The following is a 17,633-nucleotide window of genomic DNA, read 5'->3' on the forward strand; positions in this document are numbered from 1 at the left end:
CACACCCTTGTGCCTCTTCCCTGAAGGAGTGTCCCTCCAGAGCTGGTCTGTCCAATCAGTGGTGGCTTCTGGGCTTGGGACAGTGAGAGGGAATTCTTGGTTGGTCCCTTGCGGGCTCTACTTCGACAGGGTTCTGCCTGCCTCCTGGGAGCTCTGCTGTTGAGTGACCTTGACCAGCATGGTAGACTCCCAGGGAGAGGCCCAAGCTGGACTTAGCCCCAGGAAGCAAACAGCATGGAAAGGAGTGTGGCAATGGACGAACCTGGGGAGGGGAGAGGAAGCTGGGCTTGTCTTAGCAGTCCCTCATTTCAGGATCCCAGAACCTGTGGGGAACAATGGGTGCTGGGTCCTGGGACCATCTCCTTCGTGGGCTCAAGAAAGACAACAGGGTGGGCACTGTTTTGTTCAAGGCTGTGAACGAGGGTAGGTGATGATTCAGTACCTGGATAAAGGCCAGGATGTAGAAGAAAGGGAGGAAGGAGGATGGGTAGGACTCCAGTCCTCCTGGCTGGAAGCCATGGATGATAAAGACAAAGCACATTCAGTGACTTGGGCTTCAGCACACACAAAAATATCTTTTCTAAGCTTTTTTTCCCTCCATATCCCTCCCGTGAAGTACAGAAGACTTTGGGCTGGGAAATCAGACAGATCTGAGGTTAATTCATCAGGGAGACCTGACTGCCACTTACTGGCTGTGTTACCCTGGGCAGGTCCCATGACCTCTCTGAGCTTCTTCTTTTACCCTGGGGATAATTATCAAAAGGCCTACATAGGGACTGAGTGGTCAGTTATGTAAAGTATTTGATGCATGCTTTGTCAACAAAGATAGACACACACACACACACATACACACACATACACACACTGGAAGGTCACTTGCTAAGTGGGTGTGTGCTCAGTTGCTCAGTTGTGCCCGACTCTTTGCAACCCCATGGACTGTAGCCCACCAGGCTCTCTGTCCGTGAAATTCTCCAGGCAAGAATACTGGAATGGGTTGCCATTTCCTCCTCCAGGGATCTTCCCAACCCAGGGGTCGAACCTGCATCTCCTGTGTTTCCTGCATTGGCAGGCAGGTTTTTTACCACTGAGCTACTACGGCTTCTGAAGGTCCCTATATTTGGCTACTCATCTTTCTGTGCATCCTCACCTCCTCCCATCTTCCTGTCTCTCTGCTGCACACAGGAGAGGTAGAAAGTGTCTCTCCTCTCCACATCCTCCTCTTTTGTTTCTCCAAGAAGGAGGCTGCCTGTGGCTCTAGGGTGGAGAAAGGCAAAACGACCTGCCAGGATGATCTGCTGTCCAGTTGGTGCCCAGCTCCAGTACTTGAAGGGCCCTGTCTCGCTTTTCTTCACCTGCAACTGTGACTCAGTTTCCAGTGTTGCTTCTGAAATCAGAATATGTATTTAAGTTTGGAGAAGGAAATGAAGTGGTAGGGCCTCCCACAGAAGCTCCTGACCTCCAAAATTAGCAGGATAAATTGTATAAGCCCAGCCTGAGAGGTGAAGAGACTATAGATAAGAGGGCATCTAGGCGCATACATGGAGCATTCTCTGCATTAAGCTGCCATGGCCCCCTAAAGTTGCTGGGTGTGGAGAGAGAGTGTCAAGAGATTGATGATACCCCCAGCCTGAAAGGGCTTAGGGATACAACATTGTCAGGGGCCGGGGAAGACTGCCATATGGCAATACAATTCAAAGGAAAGAGTTCCGTTCTGCCTGGGACCCTTATAGGATTTTCTAACTCTCCTGTGCCAACCCAAAGAACCTGTTCAACTTGCTCCCTCATTGTCCACACCAAGTGATGAATAAGCACAAGGCCAGCAGTAGGGGAGACAGAGGGAAAAGGACATGAGGCTCAATCCTAGAAGACTAAGTTCAAGTCCTGATTCTACCATTTAAGAACTGAACAATTTGAGGCAAATGGTTCAACATGTCAGAGCCTCACTTTGCCCATCTGTAAAATGGGGCAAACAGGGGGAGTATTCAAAATACAATTAGTACAGTATGCATACTGACCTATGAGAATGGATACCAGGGAGCCTTAGAGCCAGAGCTGGGTCCTGAGAGCCCATACTGTGCCAGCCTGAACCTTTTAGGTGTTAGGTTGTGAGGTGTGGAGAGCAGCCACGGTAGTGGAGAACTCAGTCAGTGACTATCTGCTGACCAGTAACAAAGCGAGTCTCTCCCAGGTGGCTCAGTGGTAAACAATCTGCCTGCCAATGCAGGAGCCTCAGGAGACTCGGGTCCGATCCCTGGGTTGGGAAGATCCCCTGGAGAAGGAAATGGCAACCCAGTCTAGTATTCTCGCCTGGAGAATCCCAGGGGCAGAGGAGCCTGGTGGGCTACAGTCCATGGGGTGACAAAGAGTTGGATACGATGGAAGGCACCCACTAACGGTACTTCCAGATTTTAACAACCAATAGAGCTACACAGGATAATACTGGTGCACTGACTGCAAGTGAGACCTGAGGATAAATCCTACCTTACCAGCTACTGTAGACGTGGTTATTTAAGTCAAAGCTTGAAGTCTCTCTCTCTCTCCCTCTCATTCCTCCTTTTTGGTGCCTACCACCATGTCTGACTGCTCTTTCCCTCTAGTCTGAGCAGGCTCCGTCTCTGTACTAGCTCTCCCAGCTGTCTTCCTCATCACCATCTCCTACAGGCTCCTTCTGGCCAGAACCATGGACAGCTCCAACTGACCCGCCCATCCTAGGCCATCCCCTTCCTCCTGCCTCCTCTCTCCTCTTCCCCCACCCACACCAGCACAGAACCCTGAGGCATGAATTGAATGCAGGTCATAGCTAAGAAGACAGTACAGTGGAGTGGTTCAGAGCAAGCTCTGGAGTAAATCAGACTGGATTTAAACCCCAACTCCATCAGCCCTCGGCTGTCTGATCTTATTCCTTCATTTCTGTAAGAACTTCTAACAGATGCCTCAAAAGTCATGAGGTTTAAGCAGGATAAAAGGTTTATAGAGCTCAGCACAGAGCCTGACTCATTATATATTTTGAATAAATGAAGAACACCATTATTCTGTGACTTTCCACCCTATTTAATTCCTCAAACCCTTTTCCAATCCCTATCTGACTAGAGCCCTCTCTCAAGTAAAGATGTTATAACATGATCACCAGTTTAGTGTAACTGGCTTCCTTTGGTTGTGGAGGTTGACTTGGACTTAGAGATGGTAAGGAAGCCTACCTTTTTTGGTCCATGAGATTCTCTTTTTATTAGATTTTCTTTTTTTAATTTTAAAAGTTTTGAGTTAATTTTAGATGTGCACAAGAATAGTATGGGTGGTTCTCTAAAAACTTTCATCCAGTTTCCTCCTAGGTTAACCTCTTACATGACCATAGGACACTTATCAAAAAGAAGAAATTAACATTGGTATAATAATACTGTTAAGAAAAGCATAGAATTTATTTGGGTTTCACAAGCTCATCCACTAATGTCCTTTACCTGTTTCAGTATGCAATCCAGGATCCCACTTTCGGCATTTCCTGAATCTTTTCTTGTCTTTCATGATCTCGATTCTTTTGAAGAGTACAGTCAATTATTTTGTAGAATATTCCTCAATTTGGGTTTGTTCCTTTGATTAGAGTATGATGTGCATTATTGGGAAGCATAACAGAGTTATAGGCCCTTCTCAGTGCAAAATATCAGAGGGTACATCTTGTCGGTATGTATTACTGGTGATGAGCTTGATCACTTGACTAGAGTGGTGTCTGCTAGGACTCTCTACCATAAACTGCACTTTCCTTCTCTTTATTAGATGCCGAACACACCTATCTTTTGCTTCTCTAGAATTAAACATTCAGAACCAAGAAACCTATCCATCTATACTCTTCCAACCACTCCACGGAGAAATACCATTCCCTATGACCTGCCTGGTCACCTTTCTCTGAGTTTTACACACACACACACACACACACACACACACACACACACACACACTCTTTTACTTATTTATCTTTGGCAATGCCGTGCAGCTTGTGGAATCTTAGTACCCTGACCAGTGATGGAACCCAGGCCCTCAACAGTGAAAGGGCAGAGTTCTAACCACCTAAAATGCAGAGACCACCAGGGAATGCCCAGAGTAGCTTTCTGATGTTGGGCATTCAGAGGCATATGTTAAAAACTAGATGCAGACACTAGGGGAGTTCATGAGGGTAACAGTGCACTTCTCAGTTCATTTTTCATGGACCTTCTTGTCAAGGCCCTGTAAGTGTCCAATCATCCATGGGAATGTCCAGCCCCTCTCTTAGGTCTGGCCCCAAACTTTGAGCACTTTCTTCAGCATCTAACATTTGGGTTTTTAAAAACCTCTAGTAGCCTTCCTTATTGGCTGTGTATAACTCCTTGCTACCCACTAGCCCACATGCAGAAACTCCTTTCCTTCCAGAGGCTCTCTACTCCTCCAAGTTGGTTGTCACCAGAGACCCTGCTACCAGAGTAGGTAACAAGCATCCTTTCAATCAGTTGAGTGTGGAGATGAGCTTATCCAGCCCTTCCCTTTGTCTCTATCTGCTCTGAGTTTATCCCATCACTGTGTCTTCTCATGCTGCCCCTTTAGAAGATGAAGAAGCACCACCCCTCTCCCAGCCTCATGCACACTTCATTTAAAAAAAAAACTTTCATGTAAAAGTGTATTAAAACCTTCTGGAAAGCCTCCAAAATTGTCCTCACCAAACCCCATCTCCTCTTTGCATTTTATTCTGGTTACCATTGCTGTGTAAGAAAGTACATCAAGATTCCAAACAACCGTTTTAGTTTGCTTGTGATATTGTGGGTTGGGAATTCAGGACAGGCTTGGCCAGGCAGCTCTCAACTGGACTCTCTCATGCCGTTGCAGTCAGGTGTTGGCCAGGGCCGCAGCCTCCTGAAGGCTCCACTGGACTGGACATCCAAGATGGTGCACTCACACAGCTAACAACTGATGCTGGCTATTGGCTGGGAGCTCAGCTAGGTTAGGGCTGGGAACACCTATCCATAGCCTTTCCAGCTTGGCAAGCTCAGGGTAGAACCAGACAGAAGCTATATGGTCTTTCCTAACTTGGTCTCAGGCCAGATTCAAGGGGAGAGGAGTGTCAAATAATTCATGGACATATTTTAAACATTGCCACTTGCATCAAAATGAGATCTTCTCCATGGGGTTGCAAAGAGTTGGACATGACTGAACAACTAACACACACACACACACACACAGTATCTAGAGTGTTGTTTTTCCAGGACCACCTTCCTGGGGATTCTTGGCCACCCCAGCCCCATCAGATCTTTTAGGTGAAGGCTGTGAGTGCATTCGTCTCCTTCTGGGGTGGGTAACTCATCAGTTCCTATCCCCCTCAGTTTGCTGCTGCAGGGGACCTGAATTCTGCTCTGGAATGTGCTGTGTGACCTTAGGAAAGTAACTTCACCTCTCTGGGCTTTTGTTTCTTCTCTGCCAAAAAAGAACTGAGAATAACCTAACTTCACATGATGTTAGGGTTTTAAAAGATAATATAAAGAGCAGAGGCTTCCCTAGTGGCCCAGAGGGTAAAGAGTCTGCCTGCAATGCGGGAGATCCAGGTTCGATCCCTGCGTTGGTTGGCAACCCACTCCACTATTCTTGCCTTGACAATCCCATGGACAGGGGAGCCCGGCGGGCTACAGTCCATGGGGTCGCAAAGAATTGGACATGACTGAGCAACTTTACTTTCACTTTTGTAAAGAGCAGAGCTAGCAATTGATACTCCTGATTGTGGAAGAAATAACTGTGGACAAGTTATTTTCCCTCTGGGGCACTTCATTTATTTCTCTCTGAAATGGGAGGTAATTTCCTTATCCTGCTTACCCATGCATATGAGAGGGGTCTTGAGTGGACTGCAGGAGGGGGCCAGCCCAGAGGTTGAGGCTCCCCACCTCTGGTGTGGGTGGCAAGGTCCCTGCATCTAGGCCCTTCTGGGGCAAAAGAGATGTGCGTGCATGTGTGCGTGCGAGGCAGCCTGGGTGTGGCTTGAGGCTTGCAGGGTGGGGCCGCTATCTGTCCTACCTGGTCTTATCAGATCTGGGCTGGCCGAAGCTTGGCCCAGTGGAACAAAGAGGCTTTGAGAACTAGGCTGGGGTGTGGGATATGGGCCCAAGCTCCGGGAGGCTTGCTCCACCCAGGGGGCAGAGGGCATGGGTTGGAAGAGCTGCTGCCGCCAACCCCTGCCAAAAAGTTTTCCTGCTGCAGGGACACCCTCTCAGGTGGGCAGCAGAGCCTGTGCTCCCCATCGAGGGCCTCCCTCCCTTCTTTGGGGGTGTTTTCTGCTTCAGCACTTCTCACCAGGCCTTCACCTCTGCCCTTTTATGGGTTCAGCGTTTCTCCTCCCCTACTTCCATTTCCCCTCCTGGCGCCTTTGAGCCCCAGTCACACTGGCTCCTAGTCCTTGAGCATGCCCTACGATTCTCCTCCACACACCTGCTCCCAATGATCCATCCACCTCCTCTTGCCCAAGTCATTTATGCCAAGCCCCAAACCACTTCCAGGAAGTCTCCAGACATTGCAGATCCCATCCTCACCCCTGTTTATTTCTCCCCAGCCCCTCTTGTGTGATGCTGTAGGAACTTCTCTCCAAATTGTCGCCAGAGCCTGGCAGAGACCCAGACCAGTTGGGGCCAGAGTTGAAGTCTGTATAAGTTGTACACTGCACAAGGGCTGGTCAGACAAGGGGGCGGGGCCTGAAATCCAGAACTTCTGTGAGCTCCGTGCCCTTGGTGTGAGGCTTTCTCCTAAACAGACTTCCTGGTGCCAGGCCAGGAGTGCTGCCTTTCTAGTTGGATCTCCTGAAGGGGCATTTTACTAAGATTTTTCATGGTGGCTCAGACAATAAAGCATCTGCCTGCAATGCAGGAGACCTGGGTTTGATCCCTAAGTTGGGAAGATCCCCTGGAGAAAGGAATGGCTCCCCACTCCAGTATTCTTGTCTGAAGAATTCCATGGACAGAGGAGCGTGACAGGCAACACTCCATGGGTTGCAAACAGTCAGGCACGACTAACACTTCACTTTTTCACTCACCTATTTCCACTTCCCATCCTGGGGCTACAAGCCTAACGGCAGGCCTGGTTGCCTAAAGGACTGTTGCATTGGCTCAGCCTTTTCCAACACACTGCTGCTCACTGTCAGAAGCCATTCCGCAGGCAGCACCTTCAGGCAAAAGTTGCAGGAGAGCAATGACCACTGTGGATGTAATGGCCTTCAGGGCTGAGCTTAGGCCCATGAAGAACAGCAGGCATGGGACCAGTAGCTCTCTGGGTCTGGGTGGTATGGCTGACCTTCCTCTGGGCCTCGGCATCTTAAGGAGGATAAGCAAGCTGGTTCTGGTGGGAGGAACTGGACTATAGCACTGCAGAGGTGAAGGATAACTTTCCAGGCTGACTCTACTTGTCCAGCTGGTACCATCACCACAGTTCTGGGTCAGGATTCCCCGAAAAACTGCAGGGCCTCACCTCTATTCCAAGGTTGGTCTTTTCCAGGGTCTGGATTCAAAGTGCTTTTCTGAATCTCTGCAGCCATCTCTGAAGATAAGTGTATTTCCTGAGGAAGCTCTTTTAGAACAGAAGGTCTAGGGACACCAAATGGCTCTGTGTCTACAGGACGAAGTGTCTCCAGTCCCCATAAGAGGGGCAGGTAGGCCCCCCATAAGAGAGAGCCTCAATCTCTCTTTCACTCTCTCCCCCACCCCATGCAAAATTTCTGTAAAAGACAGAATGTGCAAATGACCTCCTGACCTTGACCTTTTGTTTCTTACTGCAAAGGCGTTCATAGATGTTCTGGTCCCTATGAACCTGGTCTGTGAGTGTCTTCCACAAGGCGATGTGTAGTCCACTCCAGGTGGCATGACAAAGCAGATTTCCAGTCCTGAAACGCTGAGCATGCCTTCTGGAAAAGACCCAACTTTACCAAAGGAAAAGCCTCTGGTAAGAACAGTGGACCTGCGAGCCAGATCAGTTCAGTTCAGTCTCTCAGCCATGTCCGACTCTTCTTGACCCCTTGGACCGCAGCGCGCCAGGCCTCCCTGTCCATCACCAACTCCCAGAGTTTACTCAAACTCATGTCCACTGAGTACGTGATACCATCCAACCATCTCATCCTCTGTCGTCCCCTTCTCCTCCCGCCTTCAATCTTTCCCAGCATCAGGGTCTTTTATAATGAGTCAGTTCTTTGCATCAGGAAGCCAAAGTATTGGAGTTTCAGCTTCAACATCAGTCCTTCAAGTGAATATTCAGGACTGATTTCCTTTAGGATGGACTGGTTGGATCTCTTTGCAGTCCAAGGGACTCTCAAGAGTCTCTTCCAACACCACAGTTCAAAAGCATTAATTCTTTGGTGCTCAACTTTCTCTATAGTCTAACTCTCACATCCATATATGACTACTGGAAAAACCATAGCTTTGACTAGATGGACCTTTGTTGGCAAAGTAATGTCTCTGCTTTTTAATATGCTGTCTAGGTTGGTTATAACTTTTCTTCCAAGAAGGGAATGGCAAATCACTTCAGTATTCTTGCCTTGAGAACCCCATGAACAGTATGAAAAGGCAAGCCAGATGCATGGGGTCAAATCCTGCTTCTGTCACTTGTTGCATCATCTTGGGCAAGTTACTTAACCTCACTGTACCTCTGTGTTCTCATCTGGAAAATGGTAAGAATATAGTATATACTGGGCTTCCCAGGTGGTGATAGTTGTAAAGAACTCTTCTGCCAGTGCAGGAGACATAACAGATGTGGGTTCAATCCCTGGGTCAGGAAGATCCCCTGGAGGAGGGCATGGCGACCCACTCCAGTATTCCTGCCTGGAGAATCCCATGGACAAAAGATTACTGTATCCCTGGTGGGCTATAGTTCATAGGGTCACAAAAAGTTAGACATGACTAAAGCTATTTAGCATGCATGCATAATATATACCACATAGGGTTGTTATGAAAATGAAGTGGGTGCTACATGTAAACCACTTAGAACAATGTTTGGAAATGGTTCAGTTCAGTTTAGTCACTCAGTCGTGTCCGACTCTTTGCGAACCCATGAACCGCAGCATGCCAGGCCTCCCTGTCCATCACCAACTCCCAGAGTTTACTCAAACTCATGTCCATCGAGTCAGTGATGCCATCCAGCCATCTCATCCTCTGTCGTCCCCTTCTCCTCCTGCCCCCAACCCTTCCCAGCATCAGGGTCTTTTCTAATGAGTCAACTCTTGGCATGAGGTGGCCAAAGTATTGGAGCTTCAGCTTCAGCATCAGTCCTTCCAATGAACACCCAGGACTGATCTCCTTTAGGATGGACTGGCTGGATCTCGTCTTCATTGAATGATAGCAGTTGTCATCACAACCCGTGGGAGCCTCTCCCTCCCAGAGGACAGTCTCCAGAGCAATGAAGTTTTCTCTAGAGCATTCCTCCGTGGAAGTGGGGATGGTAAAGTAAGAGTCAGGGCAGTCCTCCCCCCGCCACTTTCTGACAGAAATCTCTATCAGAGGCTAGAACCTGGGCAGGGGTGTGCTTTCACAACTAGCTCTCCACAGTCAAGGGAGCCCTAATTGGTAGCATATGCCAATTTCTATGGTGTAAATATTCCCACTATGGCCTATTTCAACTGCTTCAGAGTATTCCTGAATATATAACAATTTTATCAATGGACCTGGGACTCTCAGCTGGTCTATACTGAGTACAGTAAAACTTGCTGTGGCATGCAGAGACCAAGAGAAAATGAAGACAGGGGTCATCCTGTTTTGGCAATAAACTGGTGTCCTTCCGACTAAGCAATGTTTCTCAAAGTGTAATTGGACTACCTGCCATGTTTGGAGTATTTGTAAAAATCAGTTCCTAGGCCTCAATCTGGATCTTCTTTTTTTCTTGCTGATCTGGGTCTTCGTTGCGGCGCATAGGCGTCCTCAAGTTTGGGGTGCAGGCTTCTCACCATGGTGGCTTCTCTTATTGCAGAGCATAGACTCTAAAAGCTCCAGGTTCAGTAGCTGTAGCTCACAGGCTTAGTCACCCTGAGGCATCTGGAATCTTCCTGAATTAGGGATCAAACCCGTGTCCCCTGCATTGGCAGGGAGATTCTTAATCTACTGGACCACAAGGGTCATCCTGATCTAGATCTGTGAAAGAAGAATCCTAGAAGTGGGACCAAGAATTAGGATTTGGGCCCTGAGAGAGACCAGAATAAGCAGGGAAGGCACCTTAACTCAGGCCAGGCAAGGCCTCTTCATGCTGACCCCAAAGTTTGCCTAACACAGACTAGAGAAAGAACTGATCTAACAATTCCATGATCACTTTACTTATCTAGAAACATCTCCTTGTTTCCAAGTAAAGGGGCTTCCCCTACTTATTCTGGTGTTTCTCAGGGCATGAGTCTCTGACTTTTCACTGGATCATGAAGAGATTCTGTAGAATTAACATCTGCCTTGTGGCCCATTCTGAACAGCCCTCTGTTGTGACTTGGCAGACCTACTGGATGAGAAAGGCCCTGCAAAGAGGGTGGGAGCTCTGAAGGTTTTGTCTTTGGAGGAAGGTGCACACAGCCCTGGACGGCCCCACCCACGGTTCTAGGCTAGCAGTGTATCAGCCCTACTTGGTGTTCTGGACTCTAGCGCTCTAACAACTTAAATAATTTTTATTACAAAAGGAAGAAAAGACCAAAACATCCCCAAATTTTCCCATGGGCTTCCCCCTCGGTGCCAATAAATAAGGTGGGGGAGACTGACCGGAGGAGGGGGTGGGGGTCATGGTTCAGCAGAAATGGGAATGTATAGCCTGGGCAGAGGGTGGGCAGGATCTAGCCCACTGCCCCCGTCCTGGGCACTGTGATCACATTGGCTGGAACACACAGCTCTGTGTACTGACAGCAACAGTCTCTGGATGTGTCCCGAGGAGTGTGGCCAGAGAGGAAGGTCATGCCTCAGGATGGCCAGGCTGGCTGTCCTACCCTGCAGCCTGCTCAGTTCTGGGCAGCATTGAGTCCAGCCAGCTCCCTGCTGGCTCCCAGGGAATCTAGCAGCATCAACTGAGGTGCAAGCCCACCCAAGAGGGGCCTAAGATGGATACAATGGGCCTTCCCCATTGGGGGAGGCAGGAATGAAAAATCGTAGTGAGGGCTGGCTGGGTTGGGACCCACTGGTCTCTAGGATAGAAGGAGAGACTATGCCCCATCGCCAGCTCAGCTTGCAGCTTTGTCACTACACCAAGATGGGGCTGGGGAGACGCTGGCATCACCCAGTACAAGTCTCAATGATGTATCTTTGTGGTGGAGGAGATGGTGGGAACCAGTGTCCCCATTCAGGTCCCTGGCAAGGCCAATGCCTTCCTGGTGGGGAGGCCTTTGGACCCATGTGGGCAGTTCTGGGAGGGCAGTAGAAGGATCCTTTCAGCTCCCTGCCCCAGCCACGCCCAGCGAGTGGAAGCTGCCCTCTTCCAGCAAGAGACGTCCCAGGCGGTAGAGCAGCTGGGGGTACCAGTGCACACCCTCCCCTGGGGTCCAGCTGCTCCACGCCAAGCTGTGAAACAGTCGCAGGGGCCAGAAGGCTAACTGAGCCAGGTGGTGGTCAGCCACGGCTGCAAAGCAAGAGGCCACCACATCCTCCACCACCAGTGTCCCATGCCTCGTTAATGGGGCGTAGGCTCCCAGGGCCACATGCGTGGAGACAGCCGCCACTCGGGCAGGCTGAAGGCCTGGCACCCCAGCCACCAGCACATACTGGCCAGGCTGCACTTGGCTGGCAAACGTGGCTCGGAAGTGGGCAGCTGGCTCAGTGTGATTGTTGGCCGTGAAGAGGAGGTGGGCGGGTGTGAGTGCCAGGCGGCGCGGGGGATCCTGGGTCTCGATGACCTGGAAGGCCCTCAGCCTGTCGGGCTCACGATCGAGGAAAATGAGCACATCGCTGAAGGTGGGGTTCCCATCCTCCCCCATGGCCAGCACTCGGTCTCCGGGCCTCACAGCTGACAAGGCCACACGTGCCCCGCTCTCCAGGCGCACCTGGGCTCCAGCAGGGAAGCAGCCGCCTGTCTTGGCTGCGGCTGAGTGCTCTGTGGGAAGAAGGGACATGAAGGCATTACTGGGTGGAGCTCGGATTCCCAGTCACTGCAATCCTCCCTAGCACAGCCAGAGGTGCCCCTTACTCCCAGGCTGTTCCCCCATCACCATGTCATGTTCCCTGCCCCCCACTTTCTCTGCAGCCTTGAACCCACCCCCAGCCCACAGTGTGATCTGCCTTCCTCCCTAGCCTAATGCTTTGCTCATGAGAGGAGCATATTGAGGCTCCAAGCCCAGGGAGCATGAGCGAAAGGGTCCTCCAGAAGCCCAGGTGAAACCCCCCCCCCCCACCTGCTCCCAATCCTGATAAGACTGAAGCAGTCAGAGAGGCTGAGGGTCAGCTGGGCCAGGAAGGGGTCAGCTGTGACTTGACACCCCAAAGCTGCAGGCTCGAGGAGAAGGTAAGTCACTTCATGCCTCTGGGGTCTGGATGTCCCATTATTTCTCACCCATTTCTCAGATGCTCCCCCCAAATTGTCCTCTTGGACTGACATCAAAAGTTCTATGCCAGAACTGGCCCTTGGCATCTATACACCAAGCGAGAGGAGGGCCAGTCAGTGGCGAGAACACAGACTCCTGGGGAAGCTCAGAGTGAATGGCCAGGCCAGGGCGTGGCTCAGTGGCCAGGATGAAATCACCATCTTCAATTCATGTGCTGGGTCCTTTTGCGGGGACAGGACACAATGGCATCAGTGGGTGGGATGCAAGATACTATTTGGGGGTCAGCAGTAATGCAGGGAAGTGGTCCCTCTGGAAACTGGCATCGGGCCTGTGTTTGCAAGTGAGGGGTCAATGTGACTTGAAGTAAATACAGTTGACAGGGAAGTGCAGAGGGGAAAGGTCAGGATAGGGTCACCACTGTGAGCCCGGTGGGATGAGGAACAAAAGAGAGCCTGGTCTCAATGAGCCAGGTCTGTGAGTGTGATCGCTGCATGGGGCCAGCACAGAGGGCTGAGCCTGCAGTCAGGGGACCCTGCAGGCAGTCCACACAGGAGCTATGTGAAGCATCCATGACCGGGTTCAGTGCACGTGGCAGGGATGCAGACAAGATCTGAGGGAGGGGACGAGGCCCCAGTGCCTGCCAATTCTGATCAACAAAGCGGCCAGTATGGGAAAATCCACTTTATTAAGTCCATTCTGTTTATTCTTGCCCTCACGGCTTTCTTTGCCCCCCAAAGTCCAGCTTCAGGGCCCCGGGGAAGAGGTTGGGGACGCCTGCGCCCCCTGAGAAGAGCAGACACAGTGCCTTAAAGGGCCTGACCTGCAGCCAGGCTGTGCGTTCTGAACCTCTGGGCTCCTGGCTCCCAGTCAGTCATGCTGATGTCTGGGCACAGCCTGGCTCCTGGCCCCACCCCCACCTCCCAGTTCTGCACCACTGTGTATGGGGAGGCCGTCTCTCTGTCAGCCTGGCTTTCTCCATCTGGCCAGCTTGCTCTGTCTTGCACCACTTGCAGCAGGCTCTGGACTGTGGACCGCCTGGTCAGCACCCAGCATCGCTGGGACAGGACCCTGTCTCCCTAGGCTCCTGCCATGACACTATCAGGCACGGGCCGAGCAGGTGGTCAAGAGCAGCAGTGGGGAGCGCCGCTGACGTCCTGGTCCCCGGGGTCCCCGCCTCCATCCCTGGGTGGGCCTCTTCACCTTCTTGGCTCCCGTGGACCCAGCGCCGCCTGCCCACGCCCTGCGGCCCCGGCCCCGGGCCCAGTCCCCCGGCAGCGGCTCACCGGACTTGACGGAGCAATGCACGTGGGCCTTGGACTCGTAATACACCCAGTCGAAGCCGGCCTCCACTGCCAAGCGCGCCAGCAGTCCGTACTTATTGCGGTCGCGGTCCGACGTGGTGATGTCCACCGCGCGGCCTTCGTAATGCAGCGACTCCTCCGAGTGGTGACCGTCCTCGTCCCAGCCCTCGGTCACCCGTAGCTTCACCCCGGGCCACTGGTTCATCACCGAGATGGCCAGCGAGTTCAGGCGATCCTTGCAGCGCTGCGGGAGGGGAGGGAGCAGAGTTGGGGGAGGGGCTAGCCCGCGTGCGGGTGAGCGCGCAGCCCCGCCCCTTACTCTCCTACAGCACTCGCTGGAGCTTGGAAACCCGGTAGGGTGCTCCGTCCTTCTCTCTTAGAAACAGAGAGCCCTAAAGTGCTTCCTTCCATTCTAGCATCCCCTGACTCCATCGGGATCTGGACCGCGCGGTGGCTACACAAATCTGGAAGGCGCGTCCATCCGCTCACACGTGGGGGCCTGTCTCTAAGCTCTCTCTCTTGTTGGAGTTAGGGCACCTTTTGAGCGCCGGGCCTTTCTGTCTCACCAGGGGACCAGCAGGGGACCGCCTGCTGCCTGGAGGGTAAAGGACGTACCGGAGCTGACTTGCCTGCGGCCGGCCTGCTAGGCGTGCAAGGCTCGAGGTGCCCAGTAGGTGTCACCGTAGCCCCAGGGCTGAGGCCCGAGAAGCGGCCGGGGCGCGGCAGGTGCGGAGCGCCTCGGCAGCTTGGGGGGTGTGTTGGAGGGGAATCCCAAGCCTGCCGGGATTCCTCGGCGCCAAGAGTCATTCCCGCTGGGACCCTCACGATCCCAAACCGGCTACGCCCGCTCCGGGGAAGCGGCAGCCCGGGAACCAGAGCTGGTGATACGGCTAGCGTCTGACCCGGCCAGATGGAGGACCGCGCGGCTTGTCTCCCGATGCGAGGGGTGGGCTCCGGGTTGATAAACGCCAAGAAGCGTTCTCCCTGAGTCAAGAGCACTCAACACCCCCGCGCCGCCTCTATCTGGGAAAGGACCCGAGAAACGGAGCGTTTGACCTCGGGGTGCTCACTTCATGCTCCGCCTCCCATGAATTGGGAGACGAGCCGCGCTGGGGGAAGGACTGTAGAGAACATCGTCTGCGCTGGCTCTCTTCGTACCTGGAACCCGAGGAACCCCGCAGCTGCCTTAGGAGAGGGGCCTGGGAAGAGGAGTCCTTCCACAGTCCTTCACACAGAGGTGCCAGGAGCTGCCAGGTGTGGGCAGCCCACCTCTCAACCTACTCCACCCCTCAAAGCCGAGGGCCCCCACAGACCCTTGGACTCGGTCTCCCAGGAGCCAACAGGCTAAAACCCAAGACCCCGTCGGTCCTCCGAGGCTGCAATCTAGCTGGGGGCGCTCACTGCCCCCAGAGGGAACTCCGCGTGCTCTTGGCCGCCAGGCTTCTAGCCACCCACCTACGTCTGTCCCGCGGCCCCTGCTCCCCGCCCCTGTTTCCCCACCCACCCACCCCCACCCCTCCCCTACTCGGGTCCAGAGCCCGGGCACGCGCTGTCAATGATTGCCCAGTCCGTGGCCCGGATTCTTATCTGCATTCCTCGGCGCCCGACCCGGCCCAGCCACCAGTCAACCTTCGCCCGACACCGCCGGCCAGCCCCGGCGCCTGGGCGCGTGCTGCGGGCCGTGGTCTAACTGCCCTTCCCAAAGCATCTAGAAAGCAGGCTGCCTGCCTGCAGTGGAAGCCCACCGAGGAAGGGGACCTAGGTCACTTTCCCTCGAACTCGGCCTCAAGGAAGAAAGTGTGCTCCCCGCCCCGCCACCCCCACCCTTCCCCCAGGTACTTGGGTTGAGCGCGCCTCCTGTTCCGAACCCTTACGACTAGCCTTAGCTCTGCTGTGGGGCTGCCGGCACCCCAGCCCCTCTCTTTCAATCCATCCAGTACCAAACCCAGGGATTCCCCCAAGTTCGGTCCCAGAGCCCGGCGGCCCGGCACCCCCACCCTTCAACTGCAGCTGCGCCGCTTGGCTCTGGGGATAGACACGTGGGCTCCCCGGCAAGATCCCTTCCCTACCTCCGCCTCTTGGCTCTACCATTGCCCGCTGTTCCTTTAACCCAGATCCCGGAGCGGGCCTCCCAGCGAACCGAGGGCGCGCGGGGAGGAAAGGTCAGTGGGACCCTCCACGCCCGGAGCTTCGCCTCTCGGGTTGCCGAATCGCCTCGACTTGAAAGGGGCGCAGCCGTGCGGAAGGTTAGGCCAGAGGGACTGGTGCATCTTGCAGGCGCGGGAGGCAGTCGGGCAGAGGTACCTCCAGGAGCCGCGTCTGACCTGAGCTGCCAGCACTCCAGGGCCGAAGGGGCCACCGCCAACCCGCTGGGCTGTGGCGCTTGGCAGAGGGGAGCTCTTCTCACAGCCTCCGGCGGGCTCGGGGATTGCCAGCACTCCGCCGGGACCCCAGCCGGCCCATCTCGGCGAGAGGGGCAGGTGCCAGGGGGCGTGCCAGCCAGTCAAGGAAAGGTGCCAGGGGGCGGGTAGGGCCGGGCAGGTGGCGGTGCTTCGGCGGCGGCGCCCTGCGAGGGCGGGTCGCGCTCACCTGGGTCATGAGGCGGTCGGCGCCGGTATTCTCCTCGTCCTTGAAGATGATGTCTGGATTGTAGTTGGGGGTGAGCTCCTTGAAGCGCTCCGAGCTGCGCGCGATCTTGCCCTCATAGCGGCCGCTGGCGCCCAGGGTCTTCTCGGGCACGTTGGGGCTGAACTGTTTATACGCGAGCGGCACGAGCTTGCGCGGCGGCCGCCGGCGGCTGCCCACCACCCGGCCCGGCCCGCAGCCCCGCGCCGCCGGCACCACCAGCAGCAGCAGCAGGAGCAGGCAGAACCGCAGGCGGGGCCGGAGCCGGGCGGGAGACATGGCCGGGGAGCCCCGAGGAGCGGCGGGCGAGGACGCCTGGTGGGCTGATGGGTGGGCGAGTCGACCGGAGCGCTGCGGGGATTCAGGCGTCCGGGTGGCTCCTGGGGGCTCCGGGTGGGGGCGCCATGGGCTGGGCGGCGCGGCGCACGGCCGGCGGGACTCAGGTGCGGGGCGGGGGCCCGGGGCCCTGGCTGGTGGCGGCGCGCTGTCCCCCTCGGCGCCTCGACTCTGAGCTGCCCGGCTCGCCGGCCGCCAATAAATAGGCCGGCCCGTTTGTTTTGGCAACGCGGCGGCGGCGGGGGGCGGCGGGCGGCGGGGCTGCGGGCCGCCGGGCTGGGCTGGGCTGGCCGGGCCGGCCGGCTGGCGGGCCCCGCGGTTAGCACCCCGGCCCCGCGGTCAGGCGGCTGGGGCGGAGCGGGAGCTGCTGCCGTCTGCGGCGCAGCCCGGGGCCGAGTGAGAGGGGAAATGGAAGAGATCCGGGCTCGGGCCCCGCGCAGACCGCACCCTACCCATGTCCCTGCCTCCTGCGCGCTCGACAGCAAACCTGCGGCAAGGGCAGCGCAGCCTCCTCCCCCTCGGGCGGGCGGCCCCGGCACTAGCCAGCCCTCGTTCCTCTCGCTCCTCCGTCGCGCGTCCGCCCGCCCCTGCCCTCTGCGCCCCCCGCACTGCCTGAGTGTGCCCTCCCCGCTCGGACGCGCCCCACCCCGCCTTGGCCTCGCCTCTGGGCTCCCCGCGGCTCCGGGGTGCCCCGCCAGGCGCAAACCTCCAGTACAGGAGCTGCCGCCCCCACGGAGACCGCAACCCACGGCGCGGCCGGACGCGAGGGGTGGGGGGCAGTGGCCGGACCGCACAGCCGCCTACGGCGTCCCCTGCGGGGAACTAAACCCAAAAGGCAGGAGGCCGCTGGTAACCTGGTGCCCCACCCTGGCCCGGGGAGGCGCGCCCTC

General features: G+C 55.0%; 1 protein-coding gene across 1 annotated transcript; it reads right to left on the reverse strand.

The window, feature by feature from the left end:
* Positions 1-10,606: 10,606 nt before the first annotated feature.
* On the reverse strand, positions 10,607-16,920 carry IHH (Indian hedgehog signaling molecule). The gene is made up of 3 exons (XM_020904706.2): positions 16,372-16,920; positions 13,765-14,026; positions 10,607-12,033 (listed from the first exon to the last, which is right to left on the reverse strand). The coding sequence occupies exons 1-3, from the start codon at positions 16,684-16,686 to the stop codon at positions 11,375-11,377; spliced, it is 1,236 nt and encodes a 411-aa protein (XP_020760365.1). The 5' UTR covers positions 16,687-16,920; the 3' UTR covers positions 10,607-11,374.
* Between the last annotated feature and the right edge of the window lie 713 nt (positions 16,921-17,633).

This window comes from Odocoileus virginianus, chromosome 30 (assembly GCF_023699985.2).
Source record: "Odocoileus virginianus isolate 20LAN1187 ecotype Illinois chromosome 30, Ovbor_1.2, whole genome shotgun sequence".
Taxonomy (NCBI): Eukaryota; Metazoa; Chordata; class Mammalia; order Artiodactyla; family Cervidae; genus Odocoileus; species Odocoileus virginianus.